The sequence below is a fragment of the Nuphar pumila genome, chromosome 15 (genome assembly GCF_984573655.1).
Source record: "Nuphar pumila chromosome 15, dmNupPumi1.hap1.1, whole genome shotgun sequence".
In the NCBI taxonomy this organism is placed as follows: Eukaryota; Viridiplantae; Streptophyta; class Magnoliopsida; order Nymphaeales; family Nymphaeaceae; genus Nuphar; species Nuphar pumila.
Window position 1 is genome coordinate 28,169,851 of NC_143263.1, and position 22,815 is coordinate 28,192,665.

The following is a 22,815-nucleotide window of genomic DNA, read 5'->3' on the forward strand; positions in this document are numbered from 1 at the left end:
TATTAGATATTTTTTAAAATATCACTTTTTTTGGATAATTGTTTTCTAAAGTCTCTCTAGAAAATGTTGAGTTTTTTTTTTTTAAAGGCAATATTTGTGACTATGTGAAAAAACAAATTATAACACCTTTTTGTATTTTTGTTTTGTTGATTTTATTTTATTTATTTATTTTTATATGTGCCGATATTTTTCCGCGGTTTCTCTTTCTCCTTGAAAAACAGAATTTATTTAAATTTTCTCGGAATTTTCGTCGCCGAGATTTTTCCGAGAACGAGATAACGTTGATTTTGATTAATACGAATCCTTGCAGCATTAATTGCTAAGGGCAATAACGACATTATGGAAAATGGTTAGGGTAAAAAACGCCAACTGAAAGATAAACACGGAGGCTTTAATTCCGGGAGCTGATCGCGGTTAACTGGTTACCGCCGGTAACGCGTCATACGGCCCGAGCGGCAGCCGGTGACGAAGCGTCGGTGGGTTAACCATGGTCAAACGAGGGTTAAGTCCCAGCGAAATCGTCGGGTATGTAATGGCTGAGAGAGTCGGAGCTTCTGGCGAAAGAGAAAAAAAGAAAAAAAGTAAAAAAAAAAATCGAAGACCGCAGCCATGGGTGATTCCAGCGGCTCGGTTTCGATTGATATGGAGACTATCCCATTGGGAGGACAGGTTAGTCATTTCCTGAATCTTCCCTTCTTCGTGATTTTCCTGTTTTTTTGGTATTTTGGGTTTTTTTTGGGGATTTTCCGGTTTTGATCGCCGGAAAACGGTGATTTGCTCGGTTTTTCGGAGGCGATTCAGTGAATAATGAGGCTTTGTTGCTTTTGAGTTCTTGTTTTCTGTATTTTCTGTGGTTTTCTGAACAGGAGATTTTTTGTTATCTTTATGTGTTTTTTAGGGTTTGATGAACGAGAACCTTTTTTTTAGGAGTTTTGCGGTCTGCATTTATTGTTTGCGTGGAAATTTAGAATTTTTGTGCTCTGTTTTATCAAATCATGAGTTTTCCTTGTTTTGTTTGGTTGAATTTTTGGCACGAGATATAGATTGTTGGTTTTCTTATATATGGTTACATAGGGATTGGAGCGGATGAGGGGTTAGGTTCAACGACAATAATTTCTCATATATTTATTTTTTTACCGTATTATATGAGGTTACGGAGTTCGACTCCGAAGTTCAAACGTGAGATTTTGTTAAAGAACTATTCTTGACCTTGTCCTTTGGGTTAGATGGGTTTCCCAAGTGTTTATGTCGATTAATCGTGACTCTTCACTTTATCAATGGAAATTTCCATAGAAGGAAGCGTTATGATTCTTATCTCAAGTTGGAATAAACTTGGGATTCTTTTATAAACTGCTTTCCTTTTTGCAGATTTTACTGAAATTAGAAAATTTTGTATTGATTTTGATTTTATTTCTTTTGAGCTGGAATCTCTTGTTTGTCACGTCTTCTGAGAAAAATGGGATTATAAGGTTTCGAATCCTTTAACTGTAACTTCCATTTTCGTTTCTTGGATTTCAAACTGTTTGGACCATTATTCTTTTTGGGCATCGTGGGGTTAGACTATCGCGCACCTTTTCCTTTCATGGAATTTCTGAGCGGTTTGATAATTTTTTTGCAGGAGCATATCTTACATACGAGCCTCGGTCCTGTTTCTGTAACTGTATTTGGAGATATTGACAAGCCAGCACTTGTCACGTATCCTGATGTTGCTTTGAATCGTAAGTGATTAATTCTCTAGTCATCTTTTATATGATGATGCACTACTTCTGATGCTTCTTTTTCTTTATGAAGATATGGTCATGGTTTGCCTCTTTCACTGTTGGTTTCTTGGGTTTCAGATTGCAATTTTTTTGCGTGTGCAATTTGATATTTTTTTAAAGCAATATTTTACTGGTTACTGGTCATGTTTTGAGATGTTTATGTGTTGCATTTCTGCTTAATTACAAATGTTTTACATACCTGCATGGTCCCCTTGCACGACAAGATGCATTTAAACACTTTAGGAATGTTGTTCAATCAGTTATACGAGTAATACTTCACCACCAGGGCTTCCGTTTATCTTCTGTGAGTGGTTTCACATTTTGTGATAATGAAAGTTTCTGTTTCATTGTTTGTTGAACAGATATGTCATGTTTCCAAGGATTATTCTTTTGCCCTGAAGCTGCTTCGTTGCTGCTTCACAACTTTTGCATCTACCATATTGATCCTCCTGGACACGAGGTTCGTCATTTGGTTTTGATTATTTTAAGCTTTATCATTTCTTCTCAAGCATGGTCAGAGTCAGTTTCATGAGCTGTTATACTCATGTTGCAAAGTCTTCCTCTTCCCTTAAGAGTTCCTGCAGTTAGGAGCGGCTGCCATTTCTTCCGATGTCACTGTTCCTTCTGTCGATGACTTAGCAGATCAGGTTGCTGAAGTTCTGGACTTCTTCGGGTACATATAGAAATTAGTTAGTCTATGTTAAATTTATATAAAAAAAAGATATTTCTCCTTATTGTTTCAAAGTTTTTATTGTTGTTTTAATCTATTATTTGTATGCTATCTTAATGTTTTGCTTATAACTTGCTTTCCTCTGATAGGCTCAGCACAGTTATATGCATGGGGGTCACAGCGGGTGCCTACATCCTTACCCTTTTTGCAGTATGTATTACCTCATAGTTCAAGCTGGTCCAAAGCTTTATGATTCATACAAAATTGTGTGTTGCTCTTTATTTATTTAGTTAACTTTTTATTTTTTTTCAATGCTTTTGCAGATGAGGCATCGGGATCGGGTTCTTGGTCTAATACTTGTTTCCCCTCTGTGCAAAGCACCCTCTTGGACAGAGTGGTTATATAGCAAGGTTCGTTTCTTTGACCCTCTTCTCTTTCTCTTTTGTTTCTCATTTTGCTGATTGCAGCAATAGTTTATTCGTAGTTGGAAGATCAGGTGACTCGTGTGACCTTGAGTGAGGAGCTGCCTTGACTTAGGGAAGCAGTGAACTGGGTCACAGTTTGGCTAATTTTGGAAAATTTGTCATGTCTTTGCAAGGCGTGTCATGTAGGCTCTATTTGTGGTTCAAGTAGTAGTGCCATTGTTTATCTGACTTAATAGATACCTAACTCAACTAACTTGTAATGTTTCTAAGGTTTATTATTAAATCCGTAATCAGTAGGCTATTGTGGTTTTTGCAAATGAATGTTGGCTGGAGTATAAATGCTCAAAGATTGGGTGGGTACTAGTCTCGTAGCCAATCTCCAGGAAATTAATTCTATTTAAAGGACTTGGAGTCAGTTCGATTTTGTGTGATTTGGTTGTTGTGCGAGCCATTGGTGCTAATTGTTATCTAGTGTTTTTCTTTTGCTTTTGGTTTGTTATATTTTCCTAGTTATTACTTGGATTTTGAAATAGATGGCGACTCTCACCTTGAAATGTATCAAAAGTGAACTTCATTTTCATGTTGCTCTGCCATTTTAGTTAAGACAGGCCGGCTTACTGAGAAGTTTGATTGGTATTGTTATTCACTTTGCTTTTGCAGGTTATGTCTAATTTGCTGTACTTTTATGGGATGTGTGGTGTCGTCGAGGAGTTTCTGCTTCAGAGATACTTCAGCAAGGTAATCTTGGCTAAAACTTCTCTGATCTGTATTTCTTATTGCATTATGGTTAATTCTGAAGTTCCTGTTACCGTTGTAGGAGGTTCGTGGTGGGGCAAATGTTGCTGAGTCAGACATTGTTCTGGCATGCAGAAGGGTAATTGACCTTTTATTGGTGTTTCTAAGGCATGATAAGACAAAAACTTAGTAGGAATTCCTGCTGATTGCTGTGGTTTGTTTGCAGTTGCTGGATGAGAGGCAGAGTGTGAATGTTACACGATTTCTTGAAGCAATTAGCCGGTAGGTCCATGCAACTCTCAGTTATCTTCATATTTGGTCTCTGATATCATTCTCTCTCTCTCTCTATATCATTATTGTGTATATTTATCTTGATTTACTATTGAAGTATGATTAAAAATAAAAGTATTGCAGTATTCTCAAAATAGTATCAATTTAAAATCATTGCAATTATTGCTATATTTTCATTTATACAACCATCAACCTGTTAAATTATATTTGAAGATGAAATATAAAAATCACAAGGCCCGGTTGTCATGTTTTTATTTGCTAGTCTGAGACTCTGAGTTGTGTTGTGGAGAAGGTGAACTGTCTTTTCCCTCTGTGGCTGCTTTATTTTAAGGGTGGAAATCCACGGCTGCCAATTCAGCCCAAGATTCATTATTTTATAGTTTCTAAGATCATTAGACAACTAATCATGATGATTCCTCCATTAGAATTGCCGAAAGAAGGCCTGAATTGCCATTTGTCAGTTATTGGTTTATCACGGTTTTCTGACTTCGTCTAGATCTCTGTCCTGCAAATTTCAACGCTTGTTAATATTTCCAGATCTGCGGCTTCAGCTGTTTGATTGTGAAAGAGCTCAAATCTTGTTTGTTTGTAGTTTGGCTTATCATGGTCATCTTTATGATCCTTGTTTTTTAAAAAAATTATTTCGTTTTTCGATGACCCCTTAGCAATTTTGGTTTTTCACATATTTGGTGTGCTTATCTTCAAATTAATGCTTTTACCGCTGGCCAATATTTTAAAGGAATGATTCTTTGTTGTTTATATTCGACTTAAGTACATATTCTTTTTACGTATTAGTTTTCTCCTTTTACTTGTCGATAAATATGCTTACATTATCGATGCTGTTGTTTATATGACCTCATGATTGTGGTTCTCTTTTAAAATTATCAGATGACCTTTTTAATGCCTAGTTAGTGTAATTGGGAAAACACGCGTGGGATTGAGGAAACGTCTATATAGAGAAACAATGTGCTGTGAAAGTGCGAGCAGTTTGGCGTGGCTGCCAAGCTGTGTTGGACACGTTGATATTTTCATACAGTCAAATTGATCTGTCAAAACTCAGGTAGAAAGGGATTATTTGTGGTCCATATGGATTTTTTATGTGGTGCAATTGAGACAAAATGAGCTTGAGACAATTGAGCGCGTGTGGGGATATGAAAATTAGCCGTTATGATCAGTTCACATGCACTTTCCGCGCCCCCTCCTGACTCTTAACTTTTCTTTTCCCTTTTTTAATGGGAGGTCAATATAGCACGTCTCTACCACTCTTACCATCACATTTGACCACTTGCATGTGCCGACGTCCTTTGAACTTGTCCTCTTTTGCGTTTGGGGCCTGAAGTAGAGTTTTGACTTGGTTCATATCCATGTTTGCTAAGTTAACGTGGCTTAACCTAGCGAGTAAAGTTTTGGATTGTAGATATACCCTGACAGGACTGGCGGCATACACGCATAATGGGGCTTGAGCTGGTCTTGCTTGGAAATCTGGATTTTTCTTTCAAGACAGCTATTCTACACTTTGTCTCTGGTTTGGGATTGATTGCATGAAACCCATGTGACCTGGGCTTGCCTATGTTAGAATTGGATGGTTATTCTAATACTGTTGATTGGTTGTTGACTTATGGCTGGGCTTGGTGGGCTACTACTATTTGTGTTATATCAAGACTAGCCTACGTCTGGATTTTTTTGTCTCTACTAGTGGGCAGACTTAGGCCTTATCCACTTTCAGCACTGTAAAATAGTTTGCTTTTAATAGCTCTTAGCTGGTGTCCTATTCTTGTAGGCTTGTAGCTACTGGGTACTCCCGAGTACAGGTCAAGTAGGTCGCAAACTTAACTCAATCCCTTTTTATATATCTTATGATAGTAGACCGATGTTATCAGTATATCTGGCGGAAAATCGATACGCTTCACCCTCACCCTGAATCGGCTATTTTTTCAAAAAAAAAAATACTAAAAAATATTTTTTTGTCATTACTTTATTATTTTAATAGTTTTAACACGTGTCACGTTATGATTGACACATAATCCAGCTGAATCGGTGGCCCAATGATTCGGGGCGATACCGATACTGACAACTTATCAACATTGGTGTAGACCATGACTGACATCAAAAGTGGTGCATTGTTAACTATATATTTGCTGTTATTATTATTTTTAAGTTAACTATATCTTTGACATGTTTTAGTCTTTTAGTTTGTACATTGGTACTTGACGTTTATGCTCACAGGAGGCACGACATAGCTGAAGGTTTGAAGAAACTTAAATGCCGGACGCTGATATTTGTGGGCGACAATTCTCCCTTTCACTTCGAGGCCCTCTATATGACCTCCAAGATGGACAGGAAATACACAGCACTGGTTGAGGTAAGGGTTCCCTAACCCTTGGCTATGCGTTCATTTGCATGGGGGCGGGACGACAAATAAAGGGGAAAACAAGAAACAAGAAAGTGACGTATGTTGGTTTTGGGATATTTTTCCACCTCTTTTGGCCGTCACTCCCATGTGAATTGTCAGTAAGCCCTTTTGCCTTTAGCCGCACATTTAATTTGGAGAATTATATTTTAAGGGCATTAGATTAAGATCTTCGGTTAAAACAAGTGTTGACCTGTCAATGCAAGGGGCCATGTTGGTCTTACTCCACTACGGGGGGATGACTTTGGACTTTGGGCGTTTTGTCAGAGACTGATTTGAATTGCGGGGTTAGACTTTGCGCATTCCGTGTTGGTTGGTCAAGACATGGTGGCGTTATTTTTCTTAAACCCCGTTTTCACAGTGTCCTCACATGTGAGGAGCTTGCAATGACCCTTGTGTTTTGGGGTAGCCCATTATAATTGGATAATGCCTGCAAAGCAAAAGCATTTCTCTACTTTGATTAGCATGGACTTGATTCCTTTTTCCTTTTCCCCCAAACATCTGCAACATATCGAATATCGTTTTTTTCTTTTTGGGGCGTCTTCCTGTGAGTCTCTGTATACCTAAACGATAACTTACTATGGGCATGGGGCTAAACATTAAATGATGTTTGGTGGGGAGCAGGTGCAAGCCTGTGGGTCGATGGTGACAGAGGAGCAACCGCATGCGATGCTGATCCCCTTGGAGTACTTCCTGATGGGCTATGGAGTGTACAGGCAATGTCAGTTGTCGAGCAGTCCCACTAGCCCATTAAGTCCGTCATGCATCTCGCCTGAATTGCTGTCTGCAGAAAGCATGGGGCTGAAGCTGAAGCCCATAAAGACCCGTGTCTCCTCCGTCTGAGAAAGCTTCTGAAGGTTGGTGTACATTGGTCGGTCGGATCCGTATACAAGTCGGAGGGATTCTTGGGTGTAGATAAGGAGGGAAGGCAAGTTTATACTCCAATTCATTTGTAGTCATAACATAAGCCGAGCTGTCTGTAACATTGTCTCCATTATTTATGACTGATTATAATAAGGGAAAGAAAGGAGTGTTTGGGAGATCAAAATCTGATTTCCTTGTGAGCCAGTGACACCATCTTTATCTGTCTGGTCCACCACATTCAAGTTCAGTTGTCTCAATCTCTCTGAGTCAAGGGGGGACATGGTCCGATTTTTTCATAATAAGAGCTCAAGTGTATTTTTGGTACTGCTTGTGGCTAATCTCGCGGGGATCCCACTTTAGCCTAGGGAAAGTAGCGAAGTATGTATATTCCGACAGCCAACGTCATATACGATGCTTTTTTTCTATGGCCAGGCTGTTCTTTCTAACCAGGCTTTTCTTTAATCAATCTTGGGGTGGTAAAATCATAAAAGTTTCTTGTAAGGAATGGTGCAGTTTTCTTTTTTAGGGGAGGGGTGCCCATAACAGCTCACATCCTTTCATCATTGGGGCATGTTATCCCTTTTTAGGGGGGCCATGGTGGTGGGTTTGCCCAACGGAAGATACTATTCTTGAGCTAGACATAAAGTTGCCCATGAACCTTTATCCTACGTCGTCACTTTTAGGAACTCCAACGTAAGTTGCACATTATTAAATTATGTGATGAGCTTTGCGGTGGTTCCTTTTTCTCGGGATCGTTACATATGATAACTAGGTTTGATGCAAGATTTGATGATATCTAAGAAAGCAAATTAGGGTCTGTTTGGAATCTTGGAACTGGAATAAACTCATGCATTTGCCAAAAAGTTGGTCAAGACATCACTTGCTAGATCATGCAATTGACAGCTACCAGGGTTTGGCAGCTGCCACTTCCCATCCCAGCTACTAGTTTCCAAAGAGGGCCGTACGGTATTGAGAACAAAAAGCAAAATTTTGAGGACAATCTTATTTAAGTTATTTTTATAGGCAAAACTTAAAAGTTGTGGGATAACGCTCGGCATGGTGAATTTACTAAGAATCAACCATTGGATTGTGAAAAAATATGATTTTTGAATGCTTGAATATTTATAAAGATTATGAAATCAATTTGGATGATTCAAGAGCGGGTTCTTGTAAAACCAGGCATGTAAAAACTAAAAAAAATCATGAAAATCATGGTTCACAGTTCTCATAACCTTATAGTTTGAAGTGTTTTATGATAGATCTGAACCGTTTGATGTGTTTAGCATGCTCTATTTAGTGGGAATTGACTCTTGAATCATGTTTTTTTACAAAATATTTTTTAAGCCGAGAAAAATTGATGCCTTCGTAGCCCCTGTATACATGTCAGATTTTGGTCATCCAAAAGCTGGTTCCATTAAATAAAACCGATAGATCACATCTATGGTGTTAGATGTGACAAAACATGCCAAAAACTATGATTTTTAAAGATGGGGCGAACAAGAAAATAAGGCAGAATGTGCACATTACTCTCTCTCTCTCTCTCTTTCTATATATATATATATATATATATATATATATAATATAAAAAATAGAAATACGAGAACTAATGTGTGAACTGTAATTTTCATGGATTTTTGTTCTTTTCTCTTGAATCTAACAATATACATGTGTTATGCATGTTTGGTTTTATAAGAACCTGCTCTTGATTCATCTGATTTTGATGCATAAACAAGATTTTTTTTAAAGTTTTAAAATCAATGGCTCATAATCTTCATAAATATTCAAGCATTCAAAAATCCTTTTTTTCATAAAAAATACACGATCCAATGGTTGAATCATAACAAATTCGCTATACCAAGCACATCCACATGGTTGGATTTGCAAAAAAAGTGTTGGAAATGCTCATATTTGTAGTTCTCATATTCTATTGACTACATATATAGGAGAATGAAAACCTCTCCAATAGAAACCCTCCCAAACCTTTTCAATGGATTTTTTTTTTCAAAATTCTGACATAATTGATTTAATATAAATCAACACTTGGGTCATAAATTTTTGATAGAAAAAATTGTATTTGAAGCCTAAAAAATTTATGAAAATTCTACATTGTTGATTTTGAAACTTTAAAAACCTATCCATGCATCGGAATCAAATGCTCTAAGAACTTATTCCTATAAAAACAAGCCATATAGATCATGTAGTCGAAATTTTGAAAAAAATATCAAAAATCCAATAAAACATCTATTGAGAAGATTTGGGAGGGTTTTTCATTGGAGAGGTTTTCATCCATATATATATATATATATATATATTGAGAGAGAGAGAGAGATTGATAGCTGACGTGCTAATTGGGTTTTCCTGTAGTTTTTTTTTTGCAGTTCCTACCACATAAATGTGTTGGTCGATTTACAAAGAATCTACACTTTGGATCATGTGTTTTCTATGAAAAAAATGATATTTGGAACCTAAAAATTTTACAAAGATTTTGGACCATTGGTTTTTTTGAACCTTATTAAAAACTCACCCATGTATGCGAATCAAACTCTTGAATTTGATCCCTATAAAATCAAGCACTATATATATATATATAGTGATTGGTAGCTAGGTGCAAAATGAACGTGCTAAATGGTCAGGCAGACCCCACCCGTTTATACATACCATTAAGATTTGAACTTCACTGGGGCGCTTTTAGGTTTGATTGGCTAAATGGTTGGATTTGGTCCAGGGTTTTCACACTGAAAGCCCACTCGCCATCCAAAACGCCAATCACTTTACAAAGACGCCACTCGACTTTGACGCCATTTGTGCCTCCAGCCGTCCACCCATTTAAATGAGTACTTTCTGCTGGGGGTGTTCGTTTCATCCAAAGAGGGAAAGAGGTCCACTTTCAGCTGAAAAGTAGGCCTCTTTCCCTCCATTCATGGTGAAACAAACGACCCCCCTCAATGTCCAACCATATTTTCCATTTGCCTATATCAGATTACGAAGTGGGAAATGCCTAAATCAATTCGTCAATTTGCATGCCTACCCTTTTTTTCTTTTTTTTTTGATAATTAGAAAAACCACCTCACTTGCTTGCGAGCTCATTGGTATAAAGACCATAAGTCCCCTTTGCTCATCAGGGAGTGCACCCACCTTCAGCTTCAAGGCAAGGGATGTGCTTCCATGGGTTTCAAACACGTGATGTCTCTTCAATTTTGGTAACTTTTACTAGTGTCCCCTGCCAGATAAGGGAAGCCTTGGGCACACTTTATTTTTTTTCGACAGAGAAAGCTGTGGGGTTAAGCATAATCCTACCAGTTATACAACCATATACCATTGGGATTCGAACTTGCAACGTCCCAAAACAAGGTGACGTGCACTAACTGCTCCTGCCAGATAAGGGAAGCCCCCAATTGGTCACATTTACTCTACGTTGTTAGCTTGAGATTCAGATATTTACTTGTTCAAGGTAAGATGAGAATAACGTCAGTGAAAGATAAAAAACAACACAAGATGCCATTGAGGAATGGAATTTTGTAAAGAAATTCACAAGAGCAAGTCATGTGATTTAGCTTAAAAATTGGATTGCGTGTTCGGCAGTTAATACAAAACTTTACATTAAATAATACTAATTGCTGGTGGAAATCTTAGTAAGGCATTACGAAGTGTGATCTTATTCCGATCCCATAAGCTATTAGTTTATTACGACTTGCTCAGATACATAAAAAAGAAGTGCAAATTATAAAAAGCTGCCCAACTTATCATCTATTTCCAAAAGGCCGCCAACTTTTTTGGTTTTTTTTTTACCTGCTTTTCTTAATGCATTTCAATTACCTTTTACCCTTAATCTCTTTTTATGTTATTTTGTTAATAAAATTAAATATCAAGAACGTTTTAGCTGTTTCATTTGACTAAACCATGGTCATTATCGGCTGTCGCCCCCGAGTTCTCCATTCATCTGGTAGGGGCTAGGGTTGATTTGGCTTCCATGCCCTGCCAGAGATAGGACTGAGTCCAGGCCATCAAAGAAATGGAGTCCACAGGGAATGTGAAATTAGGCCTTAATTTTTGTCTGCATCTACCTATATTGAATAAGAATTTTGGTATAATCTAGAAGTCATAGATTGGCCAATTGGAAAGGAGTAGGAAGGTCTAAGGGGACAAAGATTTGGAATGTTAGTTCGGCTTTTCCCTAAAATAGGATTAGAGAAAACAATATGAAAAGAAGAAAAAAAAAGCTTTTGGCCAAAATTGGTATGTTGTAGGGTTAGGTTGGTTTCTGGTTAGGAAAGTTTGTCGCTAACTCGGTTAGTTAAAGTCAACTAGAGTATCCTAAAGAGTTGCGTGCTTTTGTTGGACTCTTAGCTTAACGGATTATCTTTTTAAATTTTTTGAAAAGTGATCGTACTTGCAAAATGATATATTTTTTGAAATAACTAGTAATTTGATAAAAAAATTCACATATCTAAAATTTAGATTCTTGATTTTTTTAGGTCATATTTATCCCTCCACAAATACCGTATGACCTTTGCAACTCTTGGGAATGCTCCAAAAATGTGCGAACCTTCTTAAAAAATAAAAAGAAAAAATGCTACAGGCATGATGACTACATTCACAAATACAATACTTTTATTTTTTATTTTTTAGGGAGATTCGCATATTTTGAGGACATTTGCAAGCAAGAATTGCGAAGGTCGCACTGCACTTGCAGATTGGTAAAAATGTCCTAAAAAAATTGAGAATCGAAATTTTAAATATGCTACAGATTTTTTTCAAATTGCTAAGTATTTGGAGAGACACACCATTTTGGAGGGGCAATACAGTTATTTTCTATTTTTCCATGAATTAGTATAAAAATAAAAGGATGCACAAAAAAATGTGTAAATAGGGTTAGCAAATAGATGAGATAACACCCTCATTACAAATTGAATAAATATCCATATCCAATATTGTAGGCTGCAACCCTATAACAAGCTGGTTATGGATGAAGTTACTCAGTTTTAAGTTTTTTGTTCTATATAGAAACTATTACAATGGATGAAACTGATTCTCATTGACCCCACAATACTTGTCAGGTTGGATCCATCTTATATGGGATAAGATCCAGATTAATCCATCAATAATTGTGTCTGGTTGAACCTTCTCGTTGACTGGATACAGATCTGTGAATCAACCAATATCCAAACAGCTGACGGCCTATCTTTTGGAGACCACTTGGAAGTAGGGGTGGCAATCGGGTCTGGTTGGCGGGTCGGGTCGGGTTCGGGTAAACGGGTTGGCAGGCGGGTTGGAGTCGGATAAACGGGTTGGCGGGCGGGTTGGTGGGTCGGGTTCGGGTAAACGGTTGACTCGCCCGCCTAACCCGTTTATTAAACGGGTCAGCCGGGTTGGCATACCCCTAACACGAACCCGACCCGTTTAATAAACAGGTTAGGTGGGTCAACCCGTTTACGACACGAACCCGTTTAAGCCAAACCCGAACCCGGCTAAGAAGAGGGTTGGCGAGTCCACTACAAGAAAATATGGAATTAGCGACGAAATTATTCCGTCGCTAACTAGCGACGGATTAACGAGAGAAACAAATCCGTCGCTAAAATGAATAATATTTACGAAAATAGCGACGGAATAGATTCCGTCGCAAACGCCGTCGCTAAGTAGCGACGAATTTTGCGACGAAAGGTTTTGTCGTAATAGTCGTGCCATTTAGCAACGCATTTGACGACGAAATCTATTCCATCGCTATTTAGTGACAGATTTGGCAACAAAATAGATTCCGTCGCTATTTTCATATTTTGATTTACGATGGCGTAGCGACGGAATAATTCCATTGCTAAGCTGTCGCTAAATGTCGCGTAAATCCCTAATCCCAACCATCTTTCTCTTTTCCTGTTTTACTGCCTCTTCCACTGCTCCCGCCTGCCACCCTCTCCCTCCCGCCGCCCTCTTCCTCCCTCCGCCCGTCGGCCTCTCTCCGACCCCCACCATCCACCGCTCGCCGACCTCCGCTCCCCATCAGCCTCCCGCCGCCGCCCGACGATGCGCAGGTAAACGTTTCCGTCGGCAGGGGGTCGACCCCCCTGCGTTTCCGTCGGCAGGGGTCGACCCCCCTGCGTTTTCGGCAGGGGGTCGACCCCCCTGCGTTTCCGGCAGCAGGGGGTTGACCCCTCTGCGTTTTCGGTAGGGGGTCGACCCCTTGCGTTTCCGGCAGCAGGGGGTTGACCCCCCTGCGTTTCCGGCATGGAGTCGACCCCCTGCGTTTCTGGCAGCAGGACGCAAGGGGTCGCCCCCCCTGCGTTTCCGGCAGGCAGGGGGTCCCCCCCTCTGCATTTTCGGCAGGCAGGGGGTCGACCCCCCTGCGTTTCCGGCAGGCAGGGGGTCACCCCCTCTGCGTTTCCGGCAGGGGGGTCGCCCCCTGCATTATGTGAAACTGCATCGTTCTGTGAAACTGCGAATGACTCATTAAATAAGTTATAGTTTGTTTGATGGTTCCTGCTACTCGGATAACTCTAGTAAAGCTAGACCTAATACGTGCACCAAAGCCCGGCTTCTGGAAGGGCCACATTTTTTAGATAAAAGGCCTATGCAAGATTTTTTCATTTGCCTCTATTTTTTTTTTCGTCAGTTGGTGACATTATTTTAACACAGTGTTTTTTGCAAGTTTCTCAACGGAACTCGCTTGTACCCCGCCACCCGTGGTAAGTAAGTGACAAAAATAATGCAAATCGGGTAAATACCTGTAGTGAGTAAGTGATGCAAGCGCATCACATGTTATTTAATTTATTGGATGTAACACTTTATTGTTCACACACTCACTTAGTTGTTGATATCTAGGACTGCTTTGTTGGAGTTCGGAGATCAAGCTGAGCATGATTTTAATGTATGAGAATAGAAGTGTTCTTATTTTTGAAGTACGGATTCCATGCTAGGCATGTTAGTAGTTAGCGGGATATTGAAGTGTGTTTGCTGTAGGTACATGTTTGACATTTGTTTGATATGAATGATTTCGATGTATTGCAATGTTTGATGTAATTGTATCCATGCTTGCATGTATTGTATAATGAGAGCATGCTTCAAATGAATGTATCATGTCATGAATAGTTTGCACATGAAAATATTAAGTTATCAATGCATGCATCATAATTCTTGTGATTGTATGACATCATATATTGCAAGATAAATTTGATATTTTCTTCCTCATAGCATTTCAATGGTTCTCTTTTAACTGGTTAGGATACTATTCGTAATATCATATGACAAAATGACTGCAAACCGTGAATGAATGTACCGTAGGATAGTGAACAATGAGTTATCGCATGAATATATGGATGGTGTTGAAAGTTTTATTGAATTTGCAACGACAAGTGTCAGTATAGTGGATCCCACAGGTCAGATTAGGTATCCCTGCAAGATTTGAATGTATTGCAATACTTGATGTGAATGATTTGAATTATTTGAATGTATTGTAATACTTGATGCGAATCATTTGAATGTATTGCAATACTTGATGTGAATGATTTGAATATATTGTAATACTTGATGCGAATGATTTGAATGTATTGCAATACTTGATGTGAATGATTTGAATTATTTGAACGTATTGTAATACTTGATGCAAATCATTTGAATGTATTGCAATACTTGATGCGAATGATTTGAATGTATTGCAATACTTGATGTGAATGATTTGAATTATTTCAATGTATTGTAATACTTGATGCGAATTATTTGAATGTATTGTATGCCATTTTTTATTTGTTAGAATATGGTTCATGGAGCTTACAGTGGTCGTTCATCCAGTAGTAGCCAGGCCCAACCTTCATCTTCACGGGCTCCTGTGATAGGTATATCATTTAACTAATTAGATGATTGATTAGTTGAAATACGCATTCTGAGCATTTCTAACATATTTTTTTACAGATGATGTTTTGCCTGTACATGACTCACCTACACCAGTTGATCACACAAGTCAGGAGCCAACACAGGATGCAGAGTCTTCTCAGTCTGGCACAAGAAGACTCATTTAAATAGTGTATATCGATAATCGACCGTAAGTATTTCATTTTCACTTATTGCATATCTTATAAATATTTTATATTGATATTTACTGTGTACCAATTCATGTGCAGCACGAGGTTTGAGCCACAAGAAGTAGTACGCGAGATTAGGAATTCACTTCTTCAACATCTACCAGGACCGGTCGCTCAATGAAAAGAGTATCCAAAAGAGGTGATAGACAGATTGTGGTCCTCATTCACGGTATATAATTGTTTGTCATAGTTAATGTGTTTCATATTTACTTTTTTTTATAGTCATGTCTACTAACTTTTTGAAAATATATATAGGCTTCGAATTGCTTCGCGACTACGATAGATGAACATGATGCAAGGAAGGTGTGGCAGAAGGTGACTGCCAATCGATTTGCAGACATGCTGCACAATATTAAGACTGTAGCAAAAAAAGCATATGGCGGAATAGACGATCTACTACAGTGGAAGGGCCATGACCCTATTACTATCAGGAGAGATTATTGGGAGGGAATGTGCGACAAGTGGGCGAGGGATACATTTCAAAATCGCTTTGCGAAGGCTGCACAAAATCGATCGAAAATGCTCGAAGCCCATCTACACACAGGTGGATCTAAGACTTTTGGGAGCCACCTAAAGAAAATGGTAACTCATCAATATATAATATCAAATTTATAAGTATTGTTGCAAACCTGTTAACTAAATTTTTTATCATTTAACTTCGCAGAAAGCAGAAAAAAGAAGCATTGTACCATATAAGGATGTGTTTGTTGAAACACATAAACGGAAGACCACGGGAGACTTCGTATCAGAGAGGGCGAGAACGAAAACGGTATGTATTTATTCTATTAATAATTATTGCAATATACAAGTTATCATAAACATTGTAATTCTTAATTATTAAAGCATACTGTAAACATTATTTTATAGGAGGCATATGAGCAACAAATGGTAGAGTGATATGACGATGACTCTACTCAGCATCCATCATTTGATCCTGCAGCATGGGTGACTGCAGCAGGTGAACCCAAAAAGGGTCGTGTGTTCGAGTTTGGGAGTAATATGAACACCTCACCTGTCATTGCTTCCTCCAGTCACGAATCACAAACTTCTTCCGTCGACATAAGCTCCAAGCAACATCCTATTTTTTTCGGTGATGATGTACCCCAGATCGTTAAGGATACAATATGTGACTACTTCCATGAAATCATCGCCGACGTTCTCCGATCTGAGTTCAACTGTTTTTTGCTGAACAAGGGAACTTCGATTGCAGGTGCCTCTCAGGTATGAAAGTTTCATACAATATATTGCATGTCGTTAGATTTCATGTAACTTTGATTGCCTTAACTTAGGTGCATTGGATATAATTTATTTCAGTATATTTTGTTTATCAGTACTGACCTTTTATATAATATTCCAGTATAATATCTTTACTGTCTGAGAACACATATGAGCATGATAGAATCACATATACAGTTTTTTGCCTGCCTTAGAGCACATATGAGCATGGTAGAATCACAAATAGAGTTTTTTCTGACTGCCTTAGAACATATATGAGCATGATATAATCACATATAGAGTTTTTTTACTGCCTTAGAACACATATCATTCATGATAGAATCACATATAGAGTTTTTTGCCTGCCTTAGAGCACATATCATTCATGATAGAATCACATATAGAGTTTTTTGCCTGCCTTAGAGCACATATCATTCATGATAAAATCACATATACAGTTTTTTGCCTGCCTTAGAACACATATGAGCATGCTGTAATCACATATTCAGTTTTTTGACTGCCTTAGAACACATATGAGCATGATAGAATCACATATAGAGTTTTTTTTACTGCCTTAAAACACATATGAGCATGGTAAAATCACATATAGAGTTTTTCTGACCGCCTTAGAACACATATGAGCATGATAGAATCACATATAAAGTTTTTCGCCTGCCTTAGAGCACATATGAGCATGATAGAATTACATATAGAGTTTTTTTGACTGCTTTAGAACACATATGTGCATGCTATAATCACATATTCAGTTTTTTGACTGCCTTAGAAGATATATGAGCATGCTATAATCACATATTCAGTTTTTTGACTGCCTTAGAACACATATGAGCATGATAAAATCACATATACAGCTTTTTGCCTGCCTTAGAGCATATATGAGCATGGTAGAATCACATATAGAGTTTTTCTGACTGCCTTGAAACACATAGAATCACATATAAAGTTTTTTTTCTGCCTTAGAGCACATATGAGCATGATAGAATCACATATAGAGTTTTTTTGACTACTTTAGAACACATATGAGCTTGCTATAATCACATATTCAGTTTTTTTACTGCTTTAGAACACATATGAGCATGCTATAATCACATATTCAGTTTTTTGACTGCCTTGGAACACATATGAGCATGATAGAATCACATATAAAGTTTTTTGCCTGCCTTAGAGCACATATGAGCATGGTAGAATCACATATAGAGTTTTTCTGACTGCCTTAGAACACATATGAGCATGATAGAATCACATATAAAGTTTTTTGCCTGCCTTAGAGCACATATGAGCATGATAGAATCACATATAGAGTTTTTTTTACTGCTTTAGAACACATATGAGCATGCTATAATCACATATTCAGTTTTTTGACTGCCTTAGAACACATATGAGCATGCTATAATCACATATTCAGTTTTTTGACTGCCTTGGAACACATATGAGCATGATAGAATCACATATAAAGTTTTTTGCCTGCCTTAGAGCACATATGAGCATGGTAGAATCACATATAGAGTTTTTCTGACTGCCTTAGAACACATATGAGGATGATATAATCACATATAAAGTATTTCGCCTGCCTTAGAGCACATATGAGCATGATAGAATCACATATAGAGTTTTTTTTACTGCTTTAGAACACATATGAGCATGCTATAATCACATATTCAGTTTTTTGACTGCCTTAGAACACATATGAGCATGCTATAATTACATATTTAGTTTTTTGATTGCCTTGGAACACATATGAGCATGATATAATCACATATAAAGTTTTTTGCCTGCCTTAGAGCACATATGAGAATGGTAGAATCACATATAAAGTTTTTCTGACTGCCTTAGAACACATATGAGCATGATAGAATCACATATAAAGTTTTTTGCCTGCCTTAGAGCACATATGAGCATGATAGAATCACATATAAAGTTTTTTTGACTGCTTTAGAACACATATGAGCATGCTATAATCACATATTCAGTTTTTTGACTGCCTTAGAATACATATGAGCATGCTATAATCACATATTCAGTTTTTTGACTGCCTTAGAACACATATGAGCATGGTAAAATCACATATACAGCTTTTTGCCTGCCTTAGCGCACATATGAGCATGGTAAAATCACATATAGAGTTTTTCTGACTGCCTTAGAACACATATGAGCATGCTATAATCACATATTCAGTTTTTTGACTGCCTTAGAACACATATGAGCATGATAAAATCACATATACAACTTTTTGCCTGCCTTAGAACACATATGAGCATGGTAGAATCACATATAGAGTTTTTCTGACTGCCTTAGAACACATATGAGCATGCTATAATCACATATTCAGTTTTTTGACTGCCTTAGAACACATATGAGCATGATAAAATCATATATACAACTTTTTGCCTGCCTTAGAACACATATGAGCATGGTAGAATCACATATAGAGTTTTTCTGACTGCCTTAGAACACATATGAGCATGCTATAATCACATATTCAGTTTTTTGACTGCCTTAGAACACATATGAGCATGATAAAATCACATATACAACTTTTTGCCTGCCTTAGAACACATATGAGCATGGTAGAATCACATATAGAGTTTTTCTGACTGCCTTAGAACACATATGAGCATGCTATAATCACATATTCAGTTTTTTGACTGCCTTAGAACACATCATTCATGATAGAATCACATATAAAGTTTTTTTGCCTGCCTTAGAGCACATATGAGCATGATAGAATCACATATAGAGTTTTTTTTTTATTTCAATATATTTTGTTTATCAATACTGACCTTTCTTTTCTTATGTAGGTTGCTGACGATAATCAGCGTAGCAGAACTGAAGGGACAGATCAGGGCAATGATCAAGAAAGACGCACAAAATCTTGACGATGATTAGATTAATGTGTTGAATTTGTTCTACTTTTTTTTTGTTTCAAAAATGTAATTGTTGAATTATAAATAATTAAAACTTGTGAATTTTAAAGTGGAACGATTAATTGTTTTAGTTTCCTTTTATATGTAATTTTATGTGTACTTTATTTTTTATTCACAAGAAATATAAATTGTACAGGAAATATAAATTGTAGCGCGAGAAATTTTTTCTCGATATTTAATTTTCAAATATTTTTTTTTTAATTTTTTTCCTTGTTTGTGACGGATTAGCGACGAATATATCCGTCGCTAGATGTATAAATTAGCGACGGCTATAAATCCGTCGCTAAATTGAGGTCGCCATTTAGTAACGATGGCTTTGCGACGGACGTTGCCGTTCGTTATTCCGTCACAACTTAGCGACAGAACTGGCGACAGATATATGCCGTCGCTTATTAGCTTCAAAAAAATTGCGATAGAAGATATCCGTCGCTAAGCCGATTATCGACGGAATTAAGTCATCGCTAATCCACTGATTTGTTGTAGTGGTCGTGTCAGATTTTGCCACCCCTACTTGAAAGGTTTAAGGAATAGGTGCCCTAAAAAGATGCATATGCTCTTTGTATGATCACTGGTATTGCTCCCTTCTTCATATTAAAAAAAAGTTGCTGCTTTGATTGGTGGTACTTCTAGTGACTACTTGGTGATAGTGTTAGTGGCCATTTGACTTGGATTCTTGTGTTTTTTTTTTGTTTGAATTTATAACCTGAAGAAACCACACCCGGCACAAATAACTGATTGCGCTGGCTCAGCCTGCCATACCTATGGTCGTCGTGCTGGCAGCATAAAATTCTGAGGCTAGGATCCCTGCTCCGAGGCCTATAAGCGTTTGGATTGCACAGAGGGGCGACCCCTATGAGAATCAAACCTTGCTACCCCAACCCCCTTGGGCCCGTATTGATGGTGGATTCCTAGAGAAGTCTTGTGCTTCATATAAATTAAGAATGTCTATTTTAATAGCCAGTGACATTTCGTTGGTTGTTTGCAAAATTTTAGAAATATACTTCTCGTGCCTTTTTGTTTGAAGATATTGTCATATTTTAATGTGGTGAATGAAGTTACCTATGCACTTTTCAAAAGATCTAATATTAGGGCCACAAATGGATTGGATACATGCTAGATCCTAGTGAATTTGGATCTTAATATGAATTTCAAGCAATAAAGCCAAACTCAAATCCAAAACAGATCCAACAAAGCAAATCCTAATCTAGTAAAATTTTATATTTCACTATCATTATCTGGTAAAAATAGCACAATAACATGTGTTTAATGTGAAAAGGCACAACAGATACGATTTGATCCAGCTCCAAATACAGATCCAACATAAAATGTTGCCATCCATATTGTTGCTAGGAGAAAAATTCTAGCAAATTGTTGCAATATGAATAATTAGGAATTGAATTACTCGCAAGATGTAGATGACACTAGCTTTTGGACATAATGTCAAGATTGGTCTTAAATTAAAAAAATATTGCAAATCTAGCCAATTGAATTTTTGACAGTTTTGTCCTCTCGTTGTCTGATTTGGCGCCTGCTTTTCAAGTTTGTCGTCTGAAAAATCAGGCGTCATGTAAGTAGTCTCATCATGTAAGTTGTCGCCTGAAGAAATCAAGCACTATGTAAGTTGTAGCCTGAAGAAATCAGGTGCCATGACAAAGGGCAAAACTATTATGAGAAAAACTAGCCATGTTTGTTATATTTTAAAGGTAAATTGTTCATGTTTGCCATATTTTCTAGTTTGTTGGTCATGTATGGTATTGTGCCAAAAAATTGGTGCCAGCTCATTAAAAATATTAAAATGAGAAATGTATCTTCAAAGCACTTATTTAGTTGTTTTTCAAATAAAATTAAAAGGGGACAATGTATGAATACTTGTGAAAAGTTATGCATGCTGACCTTTGAGAGAAAGGTTAAAAGGACATGAGAGCCTAAGCATATCCTATCACGGCCAAGTGATTTGGCTAACGTGGTATGAACCTTGTGATGGAAAAAACCATACATTCAAATTGGAGTTGTGGTGGTTTAGGGTCTTGGGATTGCTGGACCTAATACAAAATTGGTGGTTAGAATCACCAACAAATGGGAGATGAGAGATGGGCTGCACATCCGAACTCGCCTATGTATGAAAAAAATCTCATCGCTTGGAACAAGGCAAACAATAAGGCGATGTTCAAAAATATACATGAATGAAAGGAACAACTTCAAGTGTTACAAGATCATGAATCAAGAAGGTGTGATGATAGTGCGACCTTTGGGGAGGAGGAGAAGGCTAGGCGGAAAGAGTTGGTGAAAAGCATAAAAGAATGGAGGGTGAAAGAAGCAACCTGGGAAGGTGCATTGGTTACAATTAAAAGAACTCAACACCAAATTTTTTCAATTATTATGTGCATCTACTGGATGTAGAAAAAATTACTTGTCATTGATTATATTATAGATGAGCAGAGCGGTACAATGAATTGATAATTATTTTCAAAGCTTATGAATACTTCAAAAACCATTATGGTGAAGTAAGGGTTAGTTCTTATGGTTGAACTATGGCTTTAAGAAATTGAATAGTGCTGGTTGGAATGGTTTTAAGAGAGATTTCAGCTTGGAGGAGATAAAGAATGTTGCTTGGGCACTTCTTAATGGTAAGTCATCAGGATTGGATGAGTTTTTTTTATTGATTTTTTTGGTTAAATTGAGATTGTGTAAAATGAGACTTGTTTCGTATGATTCAAGAGCTCCACTCTAACGGGAAAGTGCCGGGTATCATGGAAAGATCAACCCTTATTCTCATTGGTAGATTCTGCCCATCTCCTTGGTGGTTTATTCATTCTCTTGTGTCTTCTACTCAAAGCTCCTTCATTTCAGGGAGGAGATTACATAAAGGCATGTGTATTGGTGCATGCGACTCTTCATCAAGATCAAGCTGATGGTGTTTATTTGGCTACTGATAGTGTTTATTTAACCTCCTCGATGTATTGCATTGGGAGCTTACTTTTTTACATCAATTTGAAATAATAACCGTTGCATTATATATCTTCAAAATTTATACAACACCGAGGGCATCTAATTGGTAATTAGCTAACATGGCATGTTTGGAGCATCTTGATTATTAAGCCTCCTAAATGAAGTTAATTTCTCTTTCATATTAATATATTTCGAAGGGCCTTGCTTAACCTGACAAACCTAGGAGATTTAACAGTTTTGGGATTCGGTTCAGAAGTAGCACTAAATCACATATTTTGGGTTTAAAATAGTCTGACCTGGGTTTGGATTTTGCTTAACGGATATCGTAAGATCTTACCGATCCAGGAAAAGGATCCAAATAAAACCTACATCCCTGCTTTCACATAAATATCTTGAGCTTTTGTGGCATGCCCAATTCATGAAAGATGTGAACATGATGATGTCCAATGATGCCGTATTTTGGTTTGTTTTTTGAGATTCAAATT

General features: G+C 37.5%; 1 protein-coding gene across 1 annotated transcript; it reads left to right on the forward strand.

The window, feature by feature from the left end:
- The first annotated feature begins 531 nt into the window (after positions 1-531).
- Positions 532-7,339, forward strand: LOC149814937 (protein NDL1-like). Its single transcript, XM_089989821.1, has 11 exons — positions 532-669; positions 1,619-1,718; positions 2,123-2,220; positions 2,345-2,433; positions 2,580-2,640; positions 2,754-2,840; positions 3,516-3,593; positions 3,673-3,729; positions 3,817-3,872; positions 6,108-6,243; positions 6,916-7,339. The coding sequence occupies exons 1-11, from the start codon at positions 610-612 to the stop codon at positions 7,132-7,134; spliced, it is 1,041 nt and encodes a 346-aa protein (XP_089845947.1). The 5' UTR covers positions 532-609; the 3' UTR covers positions 7,135-7,339.
- Positions 7,340-22,815: the final 15,476 nt, after the last annotated feature.